A 23,500-nucleotide genomic window follows, 5' to 3' on the forward strand; every position below is an offset into this window, starting at 1 on the left:
TTGAGAGGAGGTAATAATTATCACAACTTGCTAGTATGCAAGGCTAGTTGGATCTTCAATTTGGGTACTAGGGTAATCTAGATGAGATATTCATATTTTATAATGATCTGTTCATGTATGGTTTTAAGGTTGATGTATATACTGTATTTGTACTCCGTTCCAGCTTTTTGCAATGTTTGTGATCTGGCTGCACTAATAACACTCAGGTGCTTGGTTCAGCCCTGGGTAGAAAGGGTTACCTGTGTATAAATCATTTCCTGTGTTGTTTCTGGTGAGCTATAACTAAGGACACATGTGTCTGCAACACGTCAGTTGCCAGCCTGTCTGTTGGATGTACCAATAAAGCAACCTGGATTTTATCTTCATACGGTGTGATGTGGACATTTTTCTTGTTTTACATTTATTGTGTAGTCTAAATTTAAACTTGACAGTAAATAGAGCATGGTTCTTACATATAACTGGCAGGTTTAAGACAAGTCACAGGGGAACCTAAAGGTTTCCTGTGTGCTTTTAAAAGCACTCCCTGGCAAGAAGTTGTACAAAATATTAGACGGACAGCTTCCTCTCTCTCACACTATTCTGGAAGTTTGACTGAGAAACTGCTGTTCACTAAGTGCTTTTGAAAATAAAGAAAAACATAAGAATCCCCCATGAGGAGATGAAGTGGTCCAAAACCTGATTGGGTCTTGACCCTTAATGGGTCAAAAGTTCATAATCATCAGATTAAAAAGACTTGCTGTAAGTAACCACTAACTAGAAAGAAAGTAATTTACAGTGCATTTGACTCTGGGACAAATCTTACTACATATGTTTATGGAAAACAAAAGTTTTCTTTCTTAAAACAGAAAGAATTTGTGATAATTCAGGTTGGAGTGCATCACTGCTGAATATATGCAAATTAACCATTAGTGCCCTTAGAAGCTAAACACATCTCCAGAACCGCTAAAATGCAATGATGTGTCAGTTTGTTAATTTGTACGGAGCCATAATAATCCAACATGAATACAGACTGTTTTGGATTGGTTGATCCTCATCAGTGCATGGCATGGATTAATTTGGCTCTATGAAGTAGGGCTTGAAACACAGAGAGGTACAGACTAACCAGCAAGCTCATGGTGAACCAGAACTCATTGGAGTGTGTGAGGGGCTACAATGGTCCTAAAAGCCCCCTTACTAAAATGCTATGGAAAACAAAAGTTTGCTTTCTTAAAACATTGTAGCCCCTTACACACTCCAATGAGTTCTAGGTTACCATGAGCTTGCTGGTTAGTCTGTACATATGTTAAAAGAGAACCAGAGACAAAAGAAAAAAGATGTTATACATACCTGGGGCTTCTTCCAGACCCATCAGCTTGGATCGCTCCCACGCCGCCTTTCTCCGCTGCCTCTGTCCGCCAGTACGGTCCCGTCATTTCGGCCAGTCGTGCCGGTCAACGGCAGCGCAGTGCACTCCCTCCGTACTGCACAGGCGCATGCGTACAGAGCCGGAGGGAGCCCCTGTGCATGCAGAAGACTGGTCGCGTCCGGCGGAAGTGACGGGACCCGGTACCAGCGATAGAGGCAGCGGAGGACGGCGGCGTGGGAGCGATCCAGGCTTATGGGGCTGGAGGAAGCCCCAGGTATGTATAACATCTTTTTTCATTTTTTAGAGATCGTTCGTCTCTGGTTCCCTTTAAACATGCATTTTCAATTTTACAATTATCATAGTGCCCCTTTTAAGTGCCACAGACCACCTCTACCCAAATATTATAAATTAACCAGCTACAGGTGATTGGACAGTTCAGAAAGTTTAGTTCTCATGTCTTATCCATTCTCCAATGAAAGGAAATCTTTTTTCTGTCATTCTCTCAGCAACAGCAGCCAGGAATACCTCCGTCCAGTAACTCTGACCTGAAAAACAAAGCACAGCAGTTAGGCCCCGTTCACACTGCACGCGTTTCCAGCCGCGTTTTGGAAACGCGTGCAGGTGGCCGACACGCACGACATCAGACATTGCATAGAGTGCAATGTCTGATGTTCACACTGCATGCGTTCTGGACCTGTGCGGTCCGGGAACGCATGCTGTACACATTTTTTGTAAAAACGCGTGGCTGTCCCATTCACTTTTCAGTGATGGGATCAGCCACGCAACGCACACAAACGCGGATGGCGTGCGTTCGCATGCGTTGCGTTCCGCATGCGTGGCCATCCGCGTTTGTGATGTGAACGGGGCCTAAAGGGGAACCAGCATGTTTTTCTATCACACTATATACGTTCACAACCCACACATAAGCCATATCTAACATTTAAATTACTATTATTGTTAATAAATGTTATTTATAAAGTGCTAACATATTAGCCGGAGCTGTACAATAGACAGGAGAAACAATACAATGTCAAACAATATAACACGAGGACATTACAGTATTAAACAATGGTACACAAAATAGTAAACAATAAACAATGATGTGCAGATTACAAGGTAGTGATAAATATAGAAGACACATCAATGATTCCATATGGTGGCTGAGATGAGCACACAGGGAAGAGAGCCCTGCCAAATGTAATGCTAGGTACACACAATGCAATTTTTTTGACAGATTTACTTGTCAGATCAATGATTTCCAACATGTCCAATCTGATTTCCGATTGATTTTCCATAGAAGTGAACAGAAAATCAATCGGAAATCAGATCGGACATGTTGGAAATGATCAACTGATAGTAAATTGCATTGTGTATACCTAGTATGAGTTGTGGGGAAGTAGGACACAATGGGGGAATGGGGGAAGAGTGGCAGTTCAATGGGTGGAGATTGCAGGTAGGCTATGGTATATAGATGGGTCTTTACAGGATAACTGAAGGTAGAAGAATATGGAAGCTTCTATATTCATTTCGTTTTAAACAATATCAGTTGCCTGGCAGTCCTGCTGATCTATTTGGCTGCATTAATGTCTGAATAACACCAGAAACAAGCATGCAGATAATCTCGTCAGGTCTGACAATAATGTCAGAAACACCTGGTCGACTGTATGCTTGTTCGGGATCTAAGGCTAAAAGTATTAAAGACAGAGGATTAGCGGGATAGCCAGGCAACTGGTATTACTTAAAAGTAAATAAATATGGCAGGCTCCATATCCCTCTCACTTTAGTTGTCCTTTAAGGCTTGCTTGAATGAGTTGAAGGTGGGGCAAACCTGATGGGTGAAAGGAGTTCCATAAAGTAGGGGCTACTCTGGAGAAATCCTGGAGCCTCGCGAGTGAGCAAGATATGAGTGGTGTACATCCATAGTGTTGTAGTGTTAGAGGTGCAAAGACATCTTTTGGTGAGATCAGAGATGAACGAAGGAGAGGTAAGGTGGATGGATTTGTATGCCAAACAAAGCAGTTTAAAATGTAATTCTAAGGTGGACAGAGCAAGTAAAATGGCTTGCAAAGTGGGGCAGCTAAAGAGGAGCAACTGGAGAAGTGAATGAGCCTGGCAGCTGCCTTCATAATGGTTTTGCCGTAGTCTGAGTAGTCCAGACGGGGATGACCAAAACAAGGACTAGGAGTTTGGCAGGGTCAGGGTGTTAGGTAGGGGTGAATTTTGGGAATGTTTCTGAGATGGAAGTGGCTTGACCTGGAGACGCTATGGATGTGGGGGGAGGAGAGTGCTGAGTCAAGGGTGATGCCCAGGTAGCAGGTTTGAGGGACAGGCTGGATGTACGTGTTATCAATAAAAATGGTGATGTTGGGGGTAGGACTGGATAAACTGGGTAGGAAGATTACGAGCTCAGTCATTTCAAGGTTGAGTTTCAAAAATCTGTCAGACATCCAGGTGGATATTTTATCCAAAGTGCAGGGGGACAGCTCAGGGGTGTGAAGATAGATTTGGGTGCCATCTGCATAGAGGTGGTGGTTTCGGCCATGAGTTTGCCAACAGAAAAGGTGTAGAGGGAAAATAATTAGGGACCTAGGATGGAGCCCTGGGGAACATATACAGAGGGAAGTGGGGACTGAACAGAAACCCTTAAAGGAGTTCAGGATGGAGTGGTTAGAGAGGTAGGAAGAGAACCAGGTCTGAGCGTAGAGGCCAATAGAGTTCAGGGTTTGAAGAAGGAGAGGATCAATTGGGTCAAAAGCAGAGTAGAAGTCAAGGAGGAGGAGGATGGTGTAATTGTGGTTAGATTTGGTTAGAATTAGGTTTTTAATGACCTTGGTGAGTGTGGTTTCAGTATAGTGAGCAGGACAGAAACCAGATTGAAGTGGGTCAAGTAGGGAGTTAGAGTTAAGGAACTGGGACAGCCGCTTGTAGACCAGGCATTCACATGACCTGCTTGAAGGTGAATGGGAAAATGCCAGTGGAGAGGCAGATGTAATATATGCAATAACATATATTAGTAAATATGAATGTTTCTAAAACAATCCTTGGGGGAGCTACCACATTCACGTGAGGCCTCCTGTTTTATTCAGGGGTTGCTTACATTCTTTAGATATCTAGTATATCATAGAACAAGACTATTCTTCACAATATTATTTAGTTAAAAAAGTAATTCAAAAGCAACAAAAGTTAACCATCTGCATCACTGTCTAAATAACATTTTAAAATCAATTTATTAAAGTCATCCTGCGACGAATTTTCAAAAGTCGTCTCAGGTGATATATTTACCTGAGGCTTCCTCCAGCCCCCTTGGAGCTGCTTGGTCCCTCCCCGTCTCCCTTTTCCGCTTCTGTCTCCCGCAGGATGGCTCGGTAGTCGGTACTCTATCCCAGGTAACACATTTAGTTGCGAATGCCCAACCTGGCCCATAACTGCTATGCAGGCGCAGAGCACTCCCCGTCACGGGAGTGCAACGGAGGCTAGTGCGTGGCCAGGCCTGTGGGGGACAGGAGTGGCCTGGAGAGACAGAGAGGGACTGAGTGGCCTCAAGGGGGCTGGAGGCAGCCCTAGGTGAGTATAAAACCTGAGACAACGTTTGTCTGTTTCACTTTAAGAATGTTACTTTGTTTACAGAAAGGTTTGCTGTCTGTATGGTTCTATCAAATTTAGTAGGCCATTGACATAACTATATGAGGTAACTTCTGTGTCTTGTGGTGCTATGGCAGGCTTGCAGAGGTAACAAGAGGGACAGTGGAGTCACTTGTCATTCAAGCGGGGAGGACAAACCAATAGTCAATAGGATTCCTGAGGAAGCCGACATTCTTTGCCATTATTCCACACCTCCAGGTAATATGAATTTATAATGTATAAATGCTGCCTGTTCCATTTTCACAGAAATCAGCCAGAGTATTCCATGATGAGATAAACTAAAGGACAGAAACCTACAAGAAAATACAGAGATCCAGTGGCATAGCTACAGAGCTTTGGGCCCCAGAGCAAATTATACACTGTGCCACCCTTCAGCACTGTATTGCATGATAAAACACACCAAAAGCAGCTTACCAAGGACAGTCACTGTGTGAGAGAGGTGTAAGCAGAGGTAAAGGAATGGTTCATTATTAATTCAAAGCACATATAGAGATCACCATTAACACTAATGACTGAAGGAGTCTTGTCTTGGCTGATCCTCTTTGTAATACTTACCGTATTTTTGGACCATAAGACGCACTTTTTCTCCCCCAAAAGCGGGGGGGGGGGGGGGAAGTACCTGTGTCTTATGGTCCGAAGTAGTCCTACTTTGCTCTGTCCCCATGCCCTTCTGTCACTCTGTGTCCTCCTTTTACCCTGTCTATGCCCCCGGTGACCTCCTTTGCCCTCTTCGTGTCTCTTCTATTACTCTTTGTCCTTCCTTCCCCCTGTCTGTGACCCCGTGCCACCGCACTTGCTGCTACTGAGCAAATACAGTGATCGGCCCAATGGCGGAGCCATGGTCCCGCTTATGGGCAACAAGTTTAGTTATGTCAAAGCAATTTAGTGTGGATTTCAAAAAATGAAACTTATTATAACAAAAAAATAATTTTTACCAAAGTTCTGGATAGCATAGAAATTTGACATATTTTTATGAAAATCCTTCAGAGGCTTTCCACATCTTCCTCGACACCACCGTAGCTGGCCAAGACCCTCCTCCTAGTTCACAGCCGTGCTTCCCTTCATGTACAAGCGGATTGTGCCTACTGCACAGGATCATGAGAAAATATACTACAAGCTCCTATCGGATATATTCAGAGGGTCTTTGCCCGGCAACGGGGGTGTGGAGGCAGAGATGGGAAGCCTCTGGACAAACACACAATCCACAGGACCTTTATTGGATACTAGTCCTAAGGCCCGTTTAAAAATGGGCACTAGGCTATGGCGGCGCCCTTCCTCCCCCCCCGCACTGGTTTCTCTCTTATCGGCGTGCCGCTCATGCACACGCACTCGCACGCACCCACCCGCCCCCTTCAGGACCTGTCCTCCTCTGCCACGCGTTATTCCTCCCAGATCTCGGCAGTGTCTCTGCGTCCCTCCGTGCACATGCGCAGAGACAAAAAGCCCTGGCACACGGACATGGGATGCTGGGACACTTGCCAATTATTAGGTAGGATGTACTAAAATGGACACAACTTAAAGAGACTCTGAAGTCTAATTTTTTTACCTTCTTTTCTTATATAATCCTCTTCAGCATGATTGCCCTAGTAGAATCGCCGCATCCCCACAGCAGATGACTGATTTATTACAGAGAAAGCGACCTGCAAAGTTCCACAACTTTGCAGGTTGCAGAACTTGCTGCCATGGAGAGGCAGAGCATTGAGCTGTAGCTCTGCCTCTCCGCAATCAATCTCTGCCTCCTTCCTGCCCCTTTCAGTGAAAGAAGACTGATAGGGGCGGCGATCAGCAGAGATTGATTGCAGAGGAGGCCAAACTACATCCAGTGGTGTAGCTAAGGAGCTCTGGGCCAGTGCAAGTTTTACTTACTTACTTTATTGATACGGCGTACCAAAACCTGCCAAGGACAACTACAGTGTCAGAGGTGCAAGAAGGGGATGGGGAACAGTTTATTAATAATTACTACCATTCAAAGCATCTATAGAAGTGATTTTTACAAGCACAGGACTCATAAAGAGCTAATACTGCTATTGAGGGAAGGCCCGATGGGGTCCCTCTGGCCCAAGGGCCCGATGCGGTCGCTACCTCTGCAACCCCTATTGCTCCGCCACTGGCTACATCCTTAAGCTCTGCCTCTTCTAGGAAGTAAAGCCCTGTGAGCCCGGGAGCATTGCAGGGCTATCTGTCTGCAATAAATCAGTCCTCTGCTGCGGGGATGCGGCGATTCTACTAAGGCTATCATGCTGAAGAGGATTATATAAGAAAAGCAGGTAAAAAAGGAGACTTCAGAGTCTCTTTAAGCTATGTACACTAAAACATGAAGGCTTTACTTAGTTTACTTAGGTTAGTATCTGACATTTTGGGGGCTGCCTCAGATTTACTTTAAGGATAAAATGGTAATATTTATTCTATATCACTATGGTGAAAAATTGTATCTTGAATATCCTTAAAGTCAATGGGAATCAAAAGCCAGATACTTACCTAAGGAGAGGGAAGGCTCTGGGTTCTATAGCCTTCCCTCTCCTCTCTCAGTCCTCTCGTTGTAGCGGTAGCTTCCCGGTTCAAATCCCCCACTACAGGGGACTTCAGAAGTCTTCGGGAGCCGAATCCTTCCGAAGACAGACGGCTCCACACTGCGCTCGCACATGTGCAGTATGGAGCACTCAGGCTCCCGAAGACTTCCGAAGTCCCCCATGGTGGAGGATTAGAGCAGTATTTGACCAAATTGGTTTGAATACTGCTACCAGGGGGTCAGAGCTGGAACGGGACAGTGAGAGGAGCGGGAAGGCTGTATAGGACCCAGAGCCTTTCCTCTCCTTGGGTAAATATCTGGCTTTTTTTTTATTTTGATTCCCATTGACTTTAAGGGACAACTGTAACAAGTGGGCTATTTAGGCTGCCATCTTTATTTCCTTTTCAGCATTGCAATACCAGTTGCCTGGCTATCCTGCTGATCCTCTGCCTCTAATACTTTTAGCCCCTGACCATGAGCAAGCATGCAGCAGATCAGATGTTTCTGACATTATTGTCAGATCTGACAAGATTAGCTGCATGCTTGTTTCTGGTGTGATTCAGACACTACTGCAGCCAAAAAGACCAGCAGGGCTGGCAGGCAACTGGTATTGTTTAAAACTAAATAAATATGGCAGCCTCCAAATACGTCTCACTACAGTGGTCCTATAACCTCCTTGCCGGTTATCCCGAACTCAGTTCGGGGTAACCTGCGCAGGAGGATTGCTCAGGCCCCGCTGGGCCGATTTGCATAATTTTTTTTGTTACAAGCAGCTAGCACTTTGCTAGCTGCTTGTAACTCCCGATCGCCGCCGATCCGCCGCGCCGAGTCGCTCCCCCCTGCCCCGGACCCCTGCGCTGCCTGGCCAATCAGTGCCAGGCAGCGTTGAGGGGCGGATCGGGATTCCCTATGACGTCCCGACGTCCATGACGTCGGTGACGTCATCCCGCCCGGTCGCCATGGCGACCGGGGAAGCCCTGCAGGAAATCCCGTTCTGAACGGGATTTCCTGCTTACTCTGATCGCCGAAGGCGATCGGAGTGGGTGGGGGGATGCCGCCGCTCAGCGGCTATCATGTAGCGAGCCCTAGGCTCGCTACATGATTTAAAAAAATAAATAAATAAAAAAACTCTCCTGCGCTGCCTCCTTGCCGGGGAATTGAACCGGCAAGGAGGTTAAGGATTAAGTGTCTTCATTATTAAAATGCACAGTCACCCCTAGAAATAACAGGTATGCCTTAAATATACAGTATTTATTAATTAAATGGCTATATATATATTTATATATATATATATATATATATATATATATATATATATATATATGGTGCATCAGTGCAGTTTCTAGGCTAAAATGCACCCAGGGCGAGGGTGTAAAAATAGCCAAGAATAGGTACCCCAGTATAGGTAGCCAGGCATAGGTGAGCCAGTATAGTTGCCCCCGCTATAGGTTAGCCAGGTAGGTGCCTCCAGTATAGGTAGCCAGTATAGTTGCCCCCAGTATAGGTTAGATAGGCAGGCGCCCCCGGTATAAGTTAGATAGGTAGGTGCCCCAGTACAGGTTAGCTAGGTGGTTGCCTCTAATATAGGTAGCCAGAATAGTTGCCCCCAGCATAGGTTAGATAGGTAGGTGCCCCCAGTATAGGTCATTTAGGTAGGTGTCTCCAATATAGGTAGCCAGTATAGTGGTCACCTGTATAGGCTAGCTAGGTAGGTAGATGCCCCCAATACAGGTTAGATAAGTGCCACCAGTATAGGTTAGATAAGTAGCTGCCCCCCAGTATAGGTTAGATAGGTAGCTGCCCCCCAGTATAGGTTAGATAGGTAGGTTCCCCTTAGTATACGTTAGATAGGTAGGTGCCCCCCAGTATAGGTTAGATTAGGTAGCTGCCCCCCCCCTTCCTGTATAGGCTAGATTAGACAGGTGCCCCCCAGTATAGGTTAGATAGGTAGCTGCCCCCCAGCATAGGTTAGATTAGGTAGGTGCCCCCCAGTATAGGTTAGATAGGTAGCTGCCCCCCAGTGTAGGTTAGATAGGTAGCTGCCCCCCAGTGTAGGTTAGATTAGGTAGGTGCCCCCCAGTATAGGTTAGATAGGTAGTTGCCCCCCAGTGTAGGTTAGATTAGGTAGGTGCCCCCCAGGATACGTAGCTGCCCCCCAGTGTTGGTTAGATAGGTAGCTGCCCCCCAGTGTTGGTTAGATTAGGTAGGTGCCCCCCAGTGTAGGTTAGATTAGGTAGGTGCCCCCCAGTATAGGTTAGATAGGTAGCTGCACCCCAGTGTAGGTTAGATTAGGTAGGTGTCCCCCAGCGTAGATTAGATTAGGTAGGTGCCCCCCAGGATAGGTTAGATAGGTAGCTGCCCCCCAGCGTAGGTTAGATTAGGTAGGTGCCCCCCAGGATAGGTTAGATAGGTAGCTGCCCCCCAGCGTAGGTTAGATTAGGTAGGTGCCCCCCAGGATAGGTTAGATAGGTAGCTGCCCCCCAGCGTAGGTTAGATTAGGTAGGTGCCCCCCAGGATAGGTTAGATAGGTAGCTGCCCCCCAGCGTAGGTTAGATTAGGTAGGTGCCCCCCAGGATAGGTTAGATAGGTCGCTGTCCCCCATAATGGAGGGGGGAAGCACCGTAGCCGCAGGGAAGGCAACCCGACCTCTCCCTCCCTCTCCCGAGCCGCCCTCCGTGCTTCCCCCTCAGATGTATAGTGAGCAGCAGCCAGGGAGGGAGCGCTGCCTGTATACAACATACCTCCCTGGCTCCAAGCGCTGCTCTCTCGCCGCCGGTCTTCTCCCATCTGCCTACACGCGTATACATACGCTGCTTCCGACTAAACAGGAAGCAGCGTGTGTATAAGCGTGTATGCAGAGAGAAGAAGACCGGCGGCGAGAGAGCAGCGCTTGGAGCCAGGGAGGTATGTTGTATACAGGCAGCGCTCCCTCCCTGGCTGCTGCTCACTATACATCTGAGGGGGAAGCACCGAGGGCGGCCCGGGAGAGGGAGGGAGAGGTCGGGTTGCCCTCCCCGCGGCTACTGTGCTTCCCCCCTCCATTACAGCGCCCCCCTCCCAACAGCGCCCCGGGCGGTGGCACGCCCCGCACGGGGCTAGAAACGGGCATGCGGTGCATCCACAAAGTATTGACAGTGCATCATGTTTTCCACATTTTGTTATGTTACAGCCTTATTCCAAAATGGATCAAATTCATTTTTTCCTTTGAATTGTTACACCCCATACTGGTATGAAAAAAGTTTACTTGAGGTTTTGGCAAATTTATTTAAAAAAAAAAAAAAAAAAAACCTTGTTAATCGTCATGATTTTCCTCTATAAATCGTTGGTTGTTACGACAAAAAATGTCAGTTAAATATATCACATAGGAGACACACACAGTGATATTTGAGAAGTGAAATGAAGTTTATTGGATTTACAGAAAATGCACAATAATTGTTTAAAATTAGGCAGGTGCATAAATTTGGGCACGGTTGTCATTTTATTGATTCCAAAACCTTTAGAACTAATTATTGGAACTCAAATTGGCTTGGTAAGCTCAGTGACCCCTGACCTAAATACACAGATGAATCCAATTATGAGAAAGAGTATTTAAAGGGAACCAGAGATGAACGTGTTACACAAAATAAACATATCAGTTGATAGCTTGTAAAGAATAAATGCTCTACCTGATAATTTTGCCGCTCTGGTGTGCCTTTTTTAGTGTTTTTTATCCATTATTGCTCCAGGAAAAATCAAATATGGCCACCGGCTCATATCCCTTCTCCTTCCGGGTTATATGAGTTGTTCTGGATGTGCTGTCTATGCTATATGAGACTAGGCTGCTATCTAGGCTATATGAGAAAGGCTCATCTGTGTGCTTTCATTTTGGTATGATGTACTGTAAGAAGTGTCTCTCATAGGAATGAAACTGCAGTCAGTATCTAGTGCACACAGAGCACACAGGGATCATATTGCAGCCACAGAGCTTCTCTCTCAGTAGGAGCAGCCCCTCCCATGTCATCACAGCTCTCAGTATGCAAAGCAGGAAATCTAAGCCAGGAGAGGGGAAGGCTTGGGCTTGAAAAGACATCACAGAAGAGTGGCTCAGCTATAAGGATTCCAGGTCAAACCTCGACTGAATAGTCGGTGGATTCTTATCACAGTTGCTAATAGACTAATTAAGCAGATAACAATGAAACTAAAATCAGGGTAGGTGTTTACTGTCATGTTCTCACTGATAAATGTAATAAAATACATGAGGGTGCTTCGTCTCTGGTTCTCTTTAAGGGGGTCATTTGTACGTTTCCATACTCTTTTAATTTTCTCTTGAGAGTAGCAACATGGGGGTGTCAAAACAACTCTCAAATGACCTAAAGACAAAGATTGCTTACCATCATGGTTTAGGAGAAGGATACAGAAAGCTGTCTCAGAGATTTCAGCTGTCTGTTTAACCTCCTTGGCGGTATTCACGAGCAGAGCTCGGGCTGACTGACACATGTCAGGAGCGGTAAGCCCGAGCTCTGCTCGTGTGGGGTAAAATCAGTGGCTGCAGCTATTTCCTGGGTCCCGCGCGCGATCAGCGCTTGTCAGCGGGACCCAGGCTTCTTCCCCCCGGCCGCCGGAGTCCGCACAACCTTTTGATCTTCCGGGACCCGGCGGCCAATTAGCTGGGAGGATCGGCGGTGCGTCGTGACGTCGCGGGCGGCGAGAAGGCATGGGGAGGGTGGCTGGGAAAAAAGTGCCTGCATCTATTTCCTGGGTCCCGCGCGCGATCAGCGCTTGTCAGCGGGACCCAGGCTTCTTCCACCCGGCCGGCCGGTGTCCCCATTACTGCTCTGATCCTGGGGGACCCGGCGGCCAATTAGCCCAGCCGATCAGCGGCAAGTGACGTAGGGGGAAGCGTAGGGTCACAGGGGAGGGAGGGGAGGGAGGGAGGGAGTATAAAATTTTTTTTAAAATAAACAGTTCTGATTGGCCCAAAACAGCATTGTATTGGATACAATGGGATTTTGTATCCAATGCAATGTTGCCTTCTGCTTCCTGGATTGCTGAGAGGAGTTGTGGCTGTTGAGCTGGAGAGGAGCTGGCTGTGATCTCTGTGATTTGTGAGTGCTTATCTTATCTGATTTCTGCCTACCTGTTACCGATTTTTGCCTGGACTTTGACTACTCTTTCTGCCTTCTGCCTGGATTTGATTGATTACCCGTTGCCGATTTTGCCTGGACTTTGACTACTCTTTCTGCCTTCTGCCTGGATTTTGATTGATTACCCTTTGCCGATTTTTGCCTGGACTTTGACTACTCTTTCTGCCTTCTGCCTGGATTTGATTGATTACCTGTTGACGATTTTTGCCTGGACTTGGACTACTCTTTGCCTGCTGCCTGCACCGACCTCTGCCTGGATTTACTATGGCATCATCCTCCAGAAGGCGTCTCACCGCGGAAGCGCTGACGGAGTTGGAGGACAGCGATCTGCAGTCACTGGCGGACTGCAGTGACAGCGACGCACCTGGGGATCTGTCATCCGACCCAGATAGCGACAGCGACTGCGACTCCATCACCAGCGAAGTTAGTGATGTCCGGGTTTGGTGCCCCATCGACCTTTCTCAGGCTCCGCCACCGCCCCCACGTTTCCCTTTTACTGGGGAGCCTGGCCTGAAGAAGGAATGCGAGTGCAACCCCCTGGCATATCTGCAGCTTTTCTACTCAGAGGCGGTTATTGAGAGGATAGTGGAGGAGACTAATCGCTATGCGACCCAACAATTGGCTACTCCTCAAGGACCCTTTTCCAGAAGCAGGACCTGGGAGCCGGTAACAGCAGCGGATATTTGGCTGTTTTTGGGCCTGATCATTCTGCAGGGAGTGGTGGGGAAGCCCCTGCAGAAATGGTACTGGAGCACGAATAAGATCATTGCAACCCCCTTCTTCGGTACAGTTATGTCCGAGTACCGTTTTTCCCTTATAATGAAATTTCTCCACTTTTCCAACAATGAAACTTTTGATGAGTCGACTCACCCTGCTCCAAAACTAAAAAAAATCTGGGAGGTCTACCAGATGGTGGTGGAAAATTTTAGGACCACGTATGTGCCACAGAGGGACATCAGCGTGGACGAGAGCCTGATGGCCTATAAGGGGAGGCTGAGCTGGCTCCAATATATTGCTTCAAAGCGGGCCCGCTTTGGGATAAAATCATACACGCTATGCGAGTCAAGTACCGGATACATCTGGAATACTATTTTGTATACGGGAAAAGGCACAAAATTTTGTCCCAGGTTTAGCGAGTTTGGAGTGGCGACATCGTCTGTATTGTCCCTTCTGGAGCCTTTGTTGGACAAAGGCTACTGTCTCACCACAGATAATTTCTACACCTCCCCTGAACTGTCTGAGATTCTTATAAAGCATAAGACTGACATCTATGGCACTGTTAGGCCTAACAGGAGGGAGATGCCGTCGGCCTTTGCCAAGCAGAAGCTGAAGACTGGGGACATAGCTGCTTGGCAGAAAGGGAAGATGTTAGCCCTCCGGTGGCGGGACAAAAAAGATGTCTGTCTCCTCTCTACTGTTCATGACACCTCCACTGTCCCCACCAGAACGAGAGGAGGAAAAGATATTGTAAAACCGCAGGTCGTGGTGGACTATAACCACACCATGGGTGGTGTGGACAAAGCTGACCAGGCGGTGACCTTTTATCCTGCTGTCAGGAAACAGCAGAAAAAGTATTATAAGAAGATTTTCCGGCACCTACTGGAACAAAGCATTTGGAATGCATACATTCTGCACAAGCAGGGAAGTACAGGCCAGTGACGCACGCAGACTTCATCTGGAAACTGTGCGAATGTATCTGTCTAAGGTACCAGACTGCATCGGATGCCAGAGTTGGACGCCGTGCCTCTTATGTGGTTAATCCGGAGCGCCTCACTGGGCGTCATTTTATGGAATACATTCCACCAACTCCCAAAAAAAATGCCCCAACTAGGACATGTCATGTGTGCTGCAGCAAAAGCGACGAGAAGGGGAAAAGAATCAGGAAAGAATCACGATTCTACTGTCCAGACTGTGATGTTGCCCTGTGTGCAATTCCTTGCTTTAAAATATACCACACACGGGAGGTGTATTAGGAGTATATATGTACATACTGCATAATCTGCTGCATTATTTATACAGTTTTATTTCAGATTATTGATAAATTTATTTACTTCAACAATTTTGTGTTCCTGACTTTTATTTATATGCAGAATGTCTACCACACTTTTATTCTGATGTATTTTGGTGAGTTAAGACTTAAAAATCGGAGGCGTAAAATTCATGAAAAAAAATGTACCTCTTTTGACTCCTAATTCCTGACAGAAATGCACCGCCAAGGAGGTTAAACAGTAAGGAACATATTGAGGAAATGGAAGACCACAGGCTCAGTTCAAGTTAAGGCTTGAAGTGGCAGACCAAGAAAAATCTAGGATTTACAGAAATGATGAATGCTGAGAACCGTCAGAGTCAACCCACAGACCAGCACCAAAGACCTACAACATCATCTTGCTGCAGATGGAGTCACTTTGCATCGTTCAACCATTCAGCGCACTTTACACAAGGAGATGCTGTATGTGAGAGTGATGCAGAGGAAGCCTTTCCTCTGCCCACAGCACAAACAGAGCCGCTTAAGGTATGATAAGCACATTTGGAAAAGCCAGCTTCATTTTGGAATAAGGTGCTGTGGACTGATGAAACTAAAATTGAGTTATTTGGGCATAACAAGGGGCGTTATGGATGGAGGAAAAACAACACAGCATTCCAAGAAAAACACCTGCTACCTACAGTAAAATATGGTGGCGATTCCATCATGCTGTGGGGCTGTGTGGCCAGTGCAGGGACAGGGAATCTTGTCAAAGTTGAGGGATGCATGGATTCCACTCAGTATCAGCAGATTTTGGAGACCAATGTCCAGGAATCAGTGACAAAGCTGAAGCTGCACTGGGGTTGGATCTTTCAACAAGACAAAGACCCTAAACACTGCTCAAAATCCACCAAGGCATTCATGCACAGGAACAAGTACAATGTTCTGGAGTGGTCATCTCAGTCCCCAGACCTGAATATAATAGAAAATCTGTGGTGTGAGTTAAAGAGGGCTGTCCATGCTCGGAAGTCATCAAACCTGAATGAACTAGAGATGTTTTGTAAAGAGGAATGGTCCAAAATACCTTCAACCAGAATCCTGACTCTCATTGGAACCTATAGGAAGTGTTTAGAGGCTGTAATTTCTGCAAAAGGAGGATCTACTAAATATTGATTTCATTTCTTTTTTGTGGTGCCTAAATTTATGCACCTGCCTAATTTTGTTTAAACAATTATTGCACATTTTCTGTAAATTCAATAAACTTCATTTCATTTCTCAAATATCACTGTTTGTGTCCCCTATATGATATATTTAACTGACTTTTTTTGTCCTAACAACCAACGATTTATACAGGAAAATCATGACGATTAACAAGGTTGCCCAAACTTTTGCACCCCACTGTATGTGTACTCGGACTCAGCTGGCTCAGGTTTTACTAGATTAGCCATATGCTTCTTCCAGGGTTTTGACTCAGACATTACATATGCAAGAAGATCAGCAGGATAGCCAGGCAACTGACATTGTTTGCAAGGAAATAAATATGGCAGCCTCCATATCACTCTCACCTCAGGTTCCCTTTAAGGTAAATAAAATGTATTGAAAGGGCCAACAATACACCATATAACAAGCCGATTTGAACTTTTCACTGGGTCACCGAAATTTGGGCGAAAGAGAGCCTCAGAAGTTTGGGTGCCGCCATAGGTACCCATACAAATATTATGAAAAAGAGGCTTGCCCCTGCTTTTTGTAACCGCAGTTTCCAAAGCAGAAGACCCCGAAGCCTGCTACTTATTGGGCCCAAGTTTCCTCCATTTCCCAACACTTGTACTGACGCCTATGGCGGCAGCCGAAAGATAATTTTTTTTCCAGCAGCTTTGTGGCGGGGTGGTTGGTTAAGGTTATGATTCAGAAAGCAGGATTGCAGAGTGGGGGGCAGTTAAGCTTAAGTGTCAGGAAGGGGGTTTGTGCAGGGGAGGGCAGGTAAGATTAGGCATTAGGAAGGGGGTTTGTTCGTGGGGGAATAAGGTTAGGCATTAGGAAGAGGGCTTGCCCGAGCTGGTTAAGGTTAGGTGTCAGGGGCAGAGAGTAGGGTTAGATTTATCTGTAGTAAAATATTGGTAGCATTCACCAATATTTTTCTATCAAAAATTACCACTCTAAATAGTAAAATATTGGTAAATGTACCAATATTTTATGATTGCCTATTTCCTAGTGCCCAGCTTTCCCAAGCTGTCTTTTTTTGCATGCACCTTTTCACTGCCCTAGGCCCATTGTAGACAACTGCAACTGGTCTGTGTTCTTATACAAAAAATACAACCATACTTGCTTCACATGAAGGGTCCAGGTGATCTCCGTTTTTAGTCCTAGTAAACCTGTTGCTATACAGCCTTCTGGAAAAAAAAATATGATTTTTCCAGTTTTGCCAGAGAGCTCAGAAAGGCTACCACCAGGGAGGTGTTACCCATACAGGAGTATGGGGCCCCAGCAGTGACTCACTGCTGAATGACATACATTTAACTGTTTCCAGGCTCTAGCAGCGTGCACTGAATAGGAAAAACTAACTGTCTCAGCTTTGGAAATTAGGAATTCCACACTCAAGCACACAAATGGTGTAGCAGATCAGCTGTCCTCCTCATCCTCCATTCTCTCCTGTAGGCAGAGTGCCCAGATTAGGACATAGGGTCCTATTGCAGCAAGGCTAGAATGCTGTCTTCTATCCCTTACAACTCTCCATTCCTCCCTTCTCTTGCTGTGTCTCCGCTTTACCTCCTCCTTCCCTGCTCTGCTCCTTCTCTCCCAGTCTCTAATCTTTCCTTCCTTGCGTCTTGATAGCTCCATCTCTAAAAGAACTCCATTAGTGTGTCACCCTAATTGTTATAAATATTATAACTATCTAGTATAGTCATAGCCTAATGTCCTACCATATTATTATAATGTATCTATATAGCACTAACATCTTCTGCAGCATTTTATAGAGTACATAGTCATGTCACTGACTGCCCTCAGAGAAGCTCACAATCTAATCCCCTGCCATAGTCATAGTCTAATATGCTACCAAGTGTTGTAATATGCTAACAAGTGTTTATCATATGGGGAAACACTGGGTTTTTTTTGCGGGGGGGGGGGGGGGGCAGTAAGGGGGGGGGCAGTAAGTTTGCCGGTATGAGGCCCACAAATTTCTGAAGGTGGCCCTGGAGCCAAGAGTATGAGATGATAACTAAATCAATGCTTAGAAGATAAGAATTGTAATGGGGTTGCAGGTGGAGTTCGGCCTTCAGAACAATTTCTCCAGCAGAACATTATCTTTGAATAATCATCATCCTACCATCAGGAGAAAAAATAGGAGCTAACCAGAGCTCTATAAACTAAGATTATAAGGTCTATAAAGAGCATGCTCATTGCCTGATATTCCATCTCTAAACAGAAACATGCTTTTAGTTGTTCCTATGTGAAATACGAATGATATCAAGGTCGATTAACTTTTAATCTTCATTAATAACGTTTAATGAACGGCTGGTAACATCACCTATATGTCTCTGATCTTTCTCTGCAGGGTATGTGGCTTGGAGAGATAAAGAGGAGGGTTCCTGGTTTATTCAGACACTGTGTGAGATGTTGGAGAAGCACTGGAAGAGCTATGAGCTGCTGCAGATTCTAACCTGTGTGAACAATAAGGTTGCATACCAATATGAGACCAGTACAGGAAAAAAAGAAATGCCTTGCATTGTCAGCACACTCACTAAATGTCTCTATCTGAAATGAAAATATAATAATATGCAATGTAGCGCAGATGAGCTGATTAATGTATTTGTGTCCAGTTTGGGACCATCTCTCTTCACTGGAGCTGTCCATTGTAAGCCTCTGATATTTCCCATCCATCTCAAAAAGCCTCACGAGATTATGGACATAAATTTTCCCGTATCCCAGGTTGCTACAGTGAGGAGGAGCAGACCCAACTCTGGAGCAGGTAATTTAACTGGCTCTACTGTGCATTGATGAGACAGCTAGCAGCTACCTGAGGAACATTAGTGTGCCCCCCTTTCCCACAACCCCCAGGAACCCTGGGTGACAGTGGGGTCTCCCCTGGTAGTTAGGCTGAAGATCTAATGCAAATTGTAGGTTACAACATTTTGTAGATCACAAATTTAGATTATGATTAAGATTACAATATTTGCATTCCTTTATAAACCGGAAATTTGTTTTCTTTTTCCACCTTTAGTTTTTGTGTATGTTGGCAAAGGCAAATTTCACTGACTCTGTTATGCTGCAGCCAATTAATTCCAGTTTTGTGTAATTTTCAGATTATGCAATAAAAATTTGCAGATTAATTGTGTTATGTGGGATTTTCTGTTCCTCTTTACATTAATGTTCCCTTAGTCGGTAGCTGCTATGGAGGGGATCCAGGGCGACCCGCTGAGAGCGGAGCTATGGCGAGGGACACATAAGCTTCCGGGGGCCAAAGGAAGCCCCAGGTAAGTAAATCTGTTTTTTTTATTATTTTGCCTAATGTTTCCTTTAACCTCCCTGGCGGTAATCCTAAGCCGAGCTCGGGCTAGCCGCCAGGAGCTCTATGCAGAGTATAGTGCGCAGCGGGAGCTTTTACTCACATCCCGGGGGATCCAGACATTGGTAGCCATTCTCCTTCCTGTCCTTGGAGGCTCTGAAACACTCTGGTGAGATTGTTGAGCTCCTCAAAGAGTTACAGCGCTACCCAGAGTTAAAATTGCAACGCTGGAGCCCAGGGAGGTGAGTGAGTGCTGGGACTGCTGCTGGCATTCTGGCGGCATGATTATTTTCTGATTTTAGGGTCTGAAACCTTTTAAAAAGACCATAAAATCTGGAAATAATCATACCGCCAGGGGATCTAGCTAAGTACTGGGGAAGAGTCTGTGTTCATGGATAGGGAACTGGCTAATGGACAGAAAACAAAGAGTTGTGGTCAATGGATCATACTCAAAATGGGAGACTGTTAGCAGTGGGGTACCACAGGGGTCTGTACTGGGTCCAGTGCTCTTCAATTTATTTATTAATGACCTAGTAGATGCAGTAGTGAGCAATATTGCCATTTTTGCAGATGATACAAAATTGTGCAGAATCGTCAACTCTCAGGAAGATAGTGTCATATTGCAACAGGATCTGGATAGGATGGCTATATGGGCACATAAATGGCAGATGAACTTCAATGTTGAAAAATGTAAAGTCATGCATTTTGGTCGTACCAATGGTCTAGCACCATACAAAATAAATGGGATACAGTTGGGGACATCAAACTTGGAGAAGGACTTAGTCATTGACAACAAGTTAAATAATCGTACTCAATGCCAAGCCGCTGCAGCTAAAGCTAACAAAATTTTGGGATGCATTAAAAGGGAAATAAAAACTCGAGATGCGAGCATAATATTGCCCCTGTTTAACTCTCTAGTAAGGCCACATCTGGAATATGGAATTCAGTTCTGGGCACCACATTACAAAAAAGATATTGCAGTTTTAGAGCAGGTGCAGAGACGAGCAACAAAATTGATACATGGGATGGAAGGTCTCACTTACCAAGAAAGGTTAGATAAACTGGGTTTATTTAGTCTAGAGAAAAGACGCCTTAGAGGAGATCTAATTAACATGTATAAATACATCAGAGGGCAATATAATAGCTTGGCGGATGAGCTTTTTGTCCCTAGGCCTTCTCAAAGGACTAGAGGACATGATCTGCGCATGGAGGAAAAACGTTTTAGCTATTTATTTAGGAAAGGGTTCTTTACAGTAAGAGTGATTAAGATGTGGAATGCATTGCCACAGGAAGTCGTTATGGCAAACTCTATACCTGCATTTAAAGGGGGCTTAGATGCTTTCCTTGAGTTGAATGACATCCATGGCTACAATTACTAGGTAAGGCAGAATGATGTTGATCCAGGGATTTTATCTGATTGCCATCTGGAGTCGGGAAGGAATTTTTCCCTTTTGGGGCTAATTGGACCATGCCTTGTGGGGTTTTTTTCGCCTTCCTCTGGATCAACAGGGATATGTGAGGGAGCAGGCTGGAGTTGTACTTTGTACTGGTTGAACTCGATGGACGTATGTCTTTTTTCAACCAAAATAACTATGTAACTATGTACATGCTTTACATTGGCCACAACATTTCCCATTTATCCAGGCAAAAAAATCTAAAGGAAGTACAGTCCAGCTGATAACAAAGAAATGCAAAAAAAACCCAAAAAACAAAGTATTCTTTCATCTATGCACAAAGGAATACATAAGAGGAGCCTAACCCCTGCACTCCTGCAGGCAGAGTCACAATGAGAGAGAGGCAGACTCTGCTATCTGATCTGCTATCTGATTTAGTTCTGCCCCTCTCATTAGAGAAAGAAATCAGTCTGCAATAGGAGGAAATAACATAATTCTGAGGCAATAGATCAGACTGTGAATATGATAATATGAATATGATAAGAGTTTCTGAATTAGCATGTTCTCTCGAAATTCGTACATATCAAACACTGGTGCTTTATCAACTTTCATAATAGAGAAATTCATATATCAGTTTCCGATTACGCCACAATGAGGATTGACGTCTTGACACACTCATGTTGTGTCCATTGACAATCCCACACAGTTTCATAAGGCTGGGGTGAATAGAAGTATGAAAATATAACATAAGATTAATTAATATGACATAATGCTGGGAATACACGATGAGAATTTTTCAGTGGATTTACTGTCCGATTGTATTTTTGATCGATTTTCCAATCGATTTCTTATCAATTTCCATTCACTTCTATAAGAAATTGATCAGAAAAACGTTCGAAAATAAGATCGGACATGTCGAAAATTATCTATCGAACCATCTATATGCTGAAAAAACTTATGGTGTATTCCCAGCATAAGATTAATTTTAAAATATATCTGCAGTAACTTTGTGGGTGAGGATAGGTTGTGCCCCTCTGGAATCTTAGCTCCATTGCATTTGTCAAGAGAAAGTGATTTACAAGCCCAGGTCTTGTGCTAGCTTCTAAGTTCTAATCAGGTTTTGATACAGGTCCCTATTTCCAGGTTCTGTTAGAGGATTTTTATGGTATATTGCCCCCTCTACAGCGGAAGGTATTTACAGCTCTCTGTGTTTCCTATGGAAAACCTGCAGTTTCAAAACTCCGTCTGGTAGTTTCAAGCACCACCAGCCCCCTCATCCCCCCCCCCCCCCACCAGTTTCTAATTTTAAGGGTCACGCTGTCAAAGCCTTTCAGGCAAATTGGGATTATCCATCATACTGTATATAAAATAACAGTGCTATTTTATTAGTGTGTGTCTACCACCGCTGTAAAACACGTGAATCATACAACCAATCAGCAACTTACAGGAATTAATTACTAAACAAACTCATTTTGCTTCTCTTTTTAAAGAAAGTAGAAAGCTTTCGTTTCACAATTAGTTTACATGTGCATCTGTGTGTGCTGTACATTAACAATATGACAGTTGTGTCTTTAAAAAGTTGTTTACTATCAAACATTTGATCAATGGTAATAAGAATGACTACTTTATATATATAAAATTGCAAAAAATAAAATAAAACTGCATGTCCATCTCACCCTGCTCTGTTTCAGTACTATCCCTATACATAAGTGTACCTGTCCGCCCCACGCACGCGGGGTGGACAGGTGCGCGTGCATGCGTGCTGACTGGCAGTGGTTTTTAAATGGACTTAGGTCAACTAATATAGCAATAATTGAAAGATTAAAGCAGCAGGACTTGTTCTGGTTTTATCAGTGCATTGAAATCTACATCTGCTCCCACCCATGGCTTTCTAAAACAAAAAAGGGTACTTATGTATTATCCTGTCTACCAATTTTGACTGCACCTTTTTTTGAAAGATATTTTTATTCCCATTTGTAAGCATACATATAGTTGGAAAGTAGTGTTGGGCGAACAGTGTTCGCCACTGTTCGGGTTCTGCAGAACATCACCCTGTTCGGGTGATGTTCGAGTTCGGCCGAACACCTGATGGTGTTCGGCCAAACTGTTCGGCCATATGGCCGAACTAAGAGCGCATGGCCGAACGTTACCCGAACGTTCGGCTAGCGCTGTGATTGGCCGAACGGGTCACGTGTAGTGTTGGGCGAACATCTAGATGTTCGGGTTCGGGCCGAACATGGCCGCGATGTTCGGGTGTTCGAGCCGAACTCCGAACATAATGGAAGTCAATGGGGACCCGAACTTTCGTGCTTTGTAAAGCCTCCTTATATGCTACATACCCCAAATTTACAGGGTATGTGCACCTTGGGAGTGGGTACAAGAAGAAATTTTTTTTAGCAAAAAGAGCTTATAGTTTTTGAGAAAATCGATTTTAAAGTTTCAAAGGGAAAACTGTCTTTTAAATGCGGGAAATGTCTGTTTTCTTTGCACAGGTAACATGCTTTTTGTCGGCATGCACTCATAAATGTAATACACATAAGAGGTTCCAGGAAAAGGGACCGGTAACGCTAACCCAGCAGCAGCACACGTGATGGAACAGGAGGAGGGTGGCCCAGGAGGAGAAGGCCACGCTTTGAGACACAACAACCCAGGCCTTGCATGAGGACAAGAAGCGTGCGGATAGCAATTTGTGTTTTGTTGCCATGCAGTCATAAATGTAATACAGATGAGAGGTTCAATAAACAGGGACCGGAAACGCTAACCCATCACAGATGTTCATTGTTCGTGTTACTTGGTTGGGGTCCGGGAGTGTTGCGTAGTCGTTTCCAATCCAGGATTGATTCATTTTAATTTGAGTCAGACGGTCTGCATTTTCTGTGGAGAGGCGGATACGCCGATCTGTGACGATGCCTCCGGCAGCACTGAAACAGCGTTCCGACATAACGCTGGCTGCCGGGCAAGCCAGCACCTCTATTGCGTACATTGCCAGTTTGTGCCAGGTGTCTAGCTTCGATACCCAA

At 45.1% G+C, this 23,500-nt stretch overlaps 1 protein-coding gene across 1 annotated transcript in view; it reads left to right on the forward strand.

Annotated features, from left to right (window-relative positions):
- The window catches only part of LOC137567897 (caspase-3-like), a 161,870-nt gene extending 142,960 nt beyond the window's left edge, over nt 1-18,910 (forward strand). Inside the window, exons 6-7 of the mRNA XM_068278713.1 lie at nt 5,065-5,185; nt 18,136-18,910. Of these exons, the coding sequence (XP_068134814.1) occupies nt 5,065-5,185; nt 18,136-18,344 (330 nt within the window). The 3' untranslated portion in view covers nt 18,345-18,910. The remainder of the gene's footprint in view (nt 1-5,064; nt 5,186-18,135) is intronic.
- Nucleotides 18,911-23,500: the final 4,590 nt, after the last annotated feature.

The sequence above is a fragment of the Hyperolius riggenbachi genome, chromosome 1 (genome assembly GCF_040937935.1).
Source record: "Hyperolius riggenbachi isolate aHypRig1 chromosome 1, aHypRig1.pri, whole genome shotgun sequence".
Taxonomy (NCBI): domain Eukaryota; kingdom Metazoa; phylum Chordata; class Amphibia; order Anura; family Hyperoliidae; genus Hyperolius; species Hyperolius riggenbachi.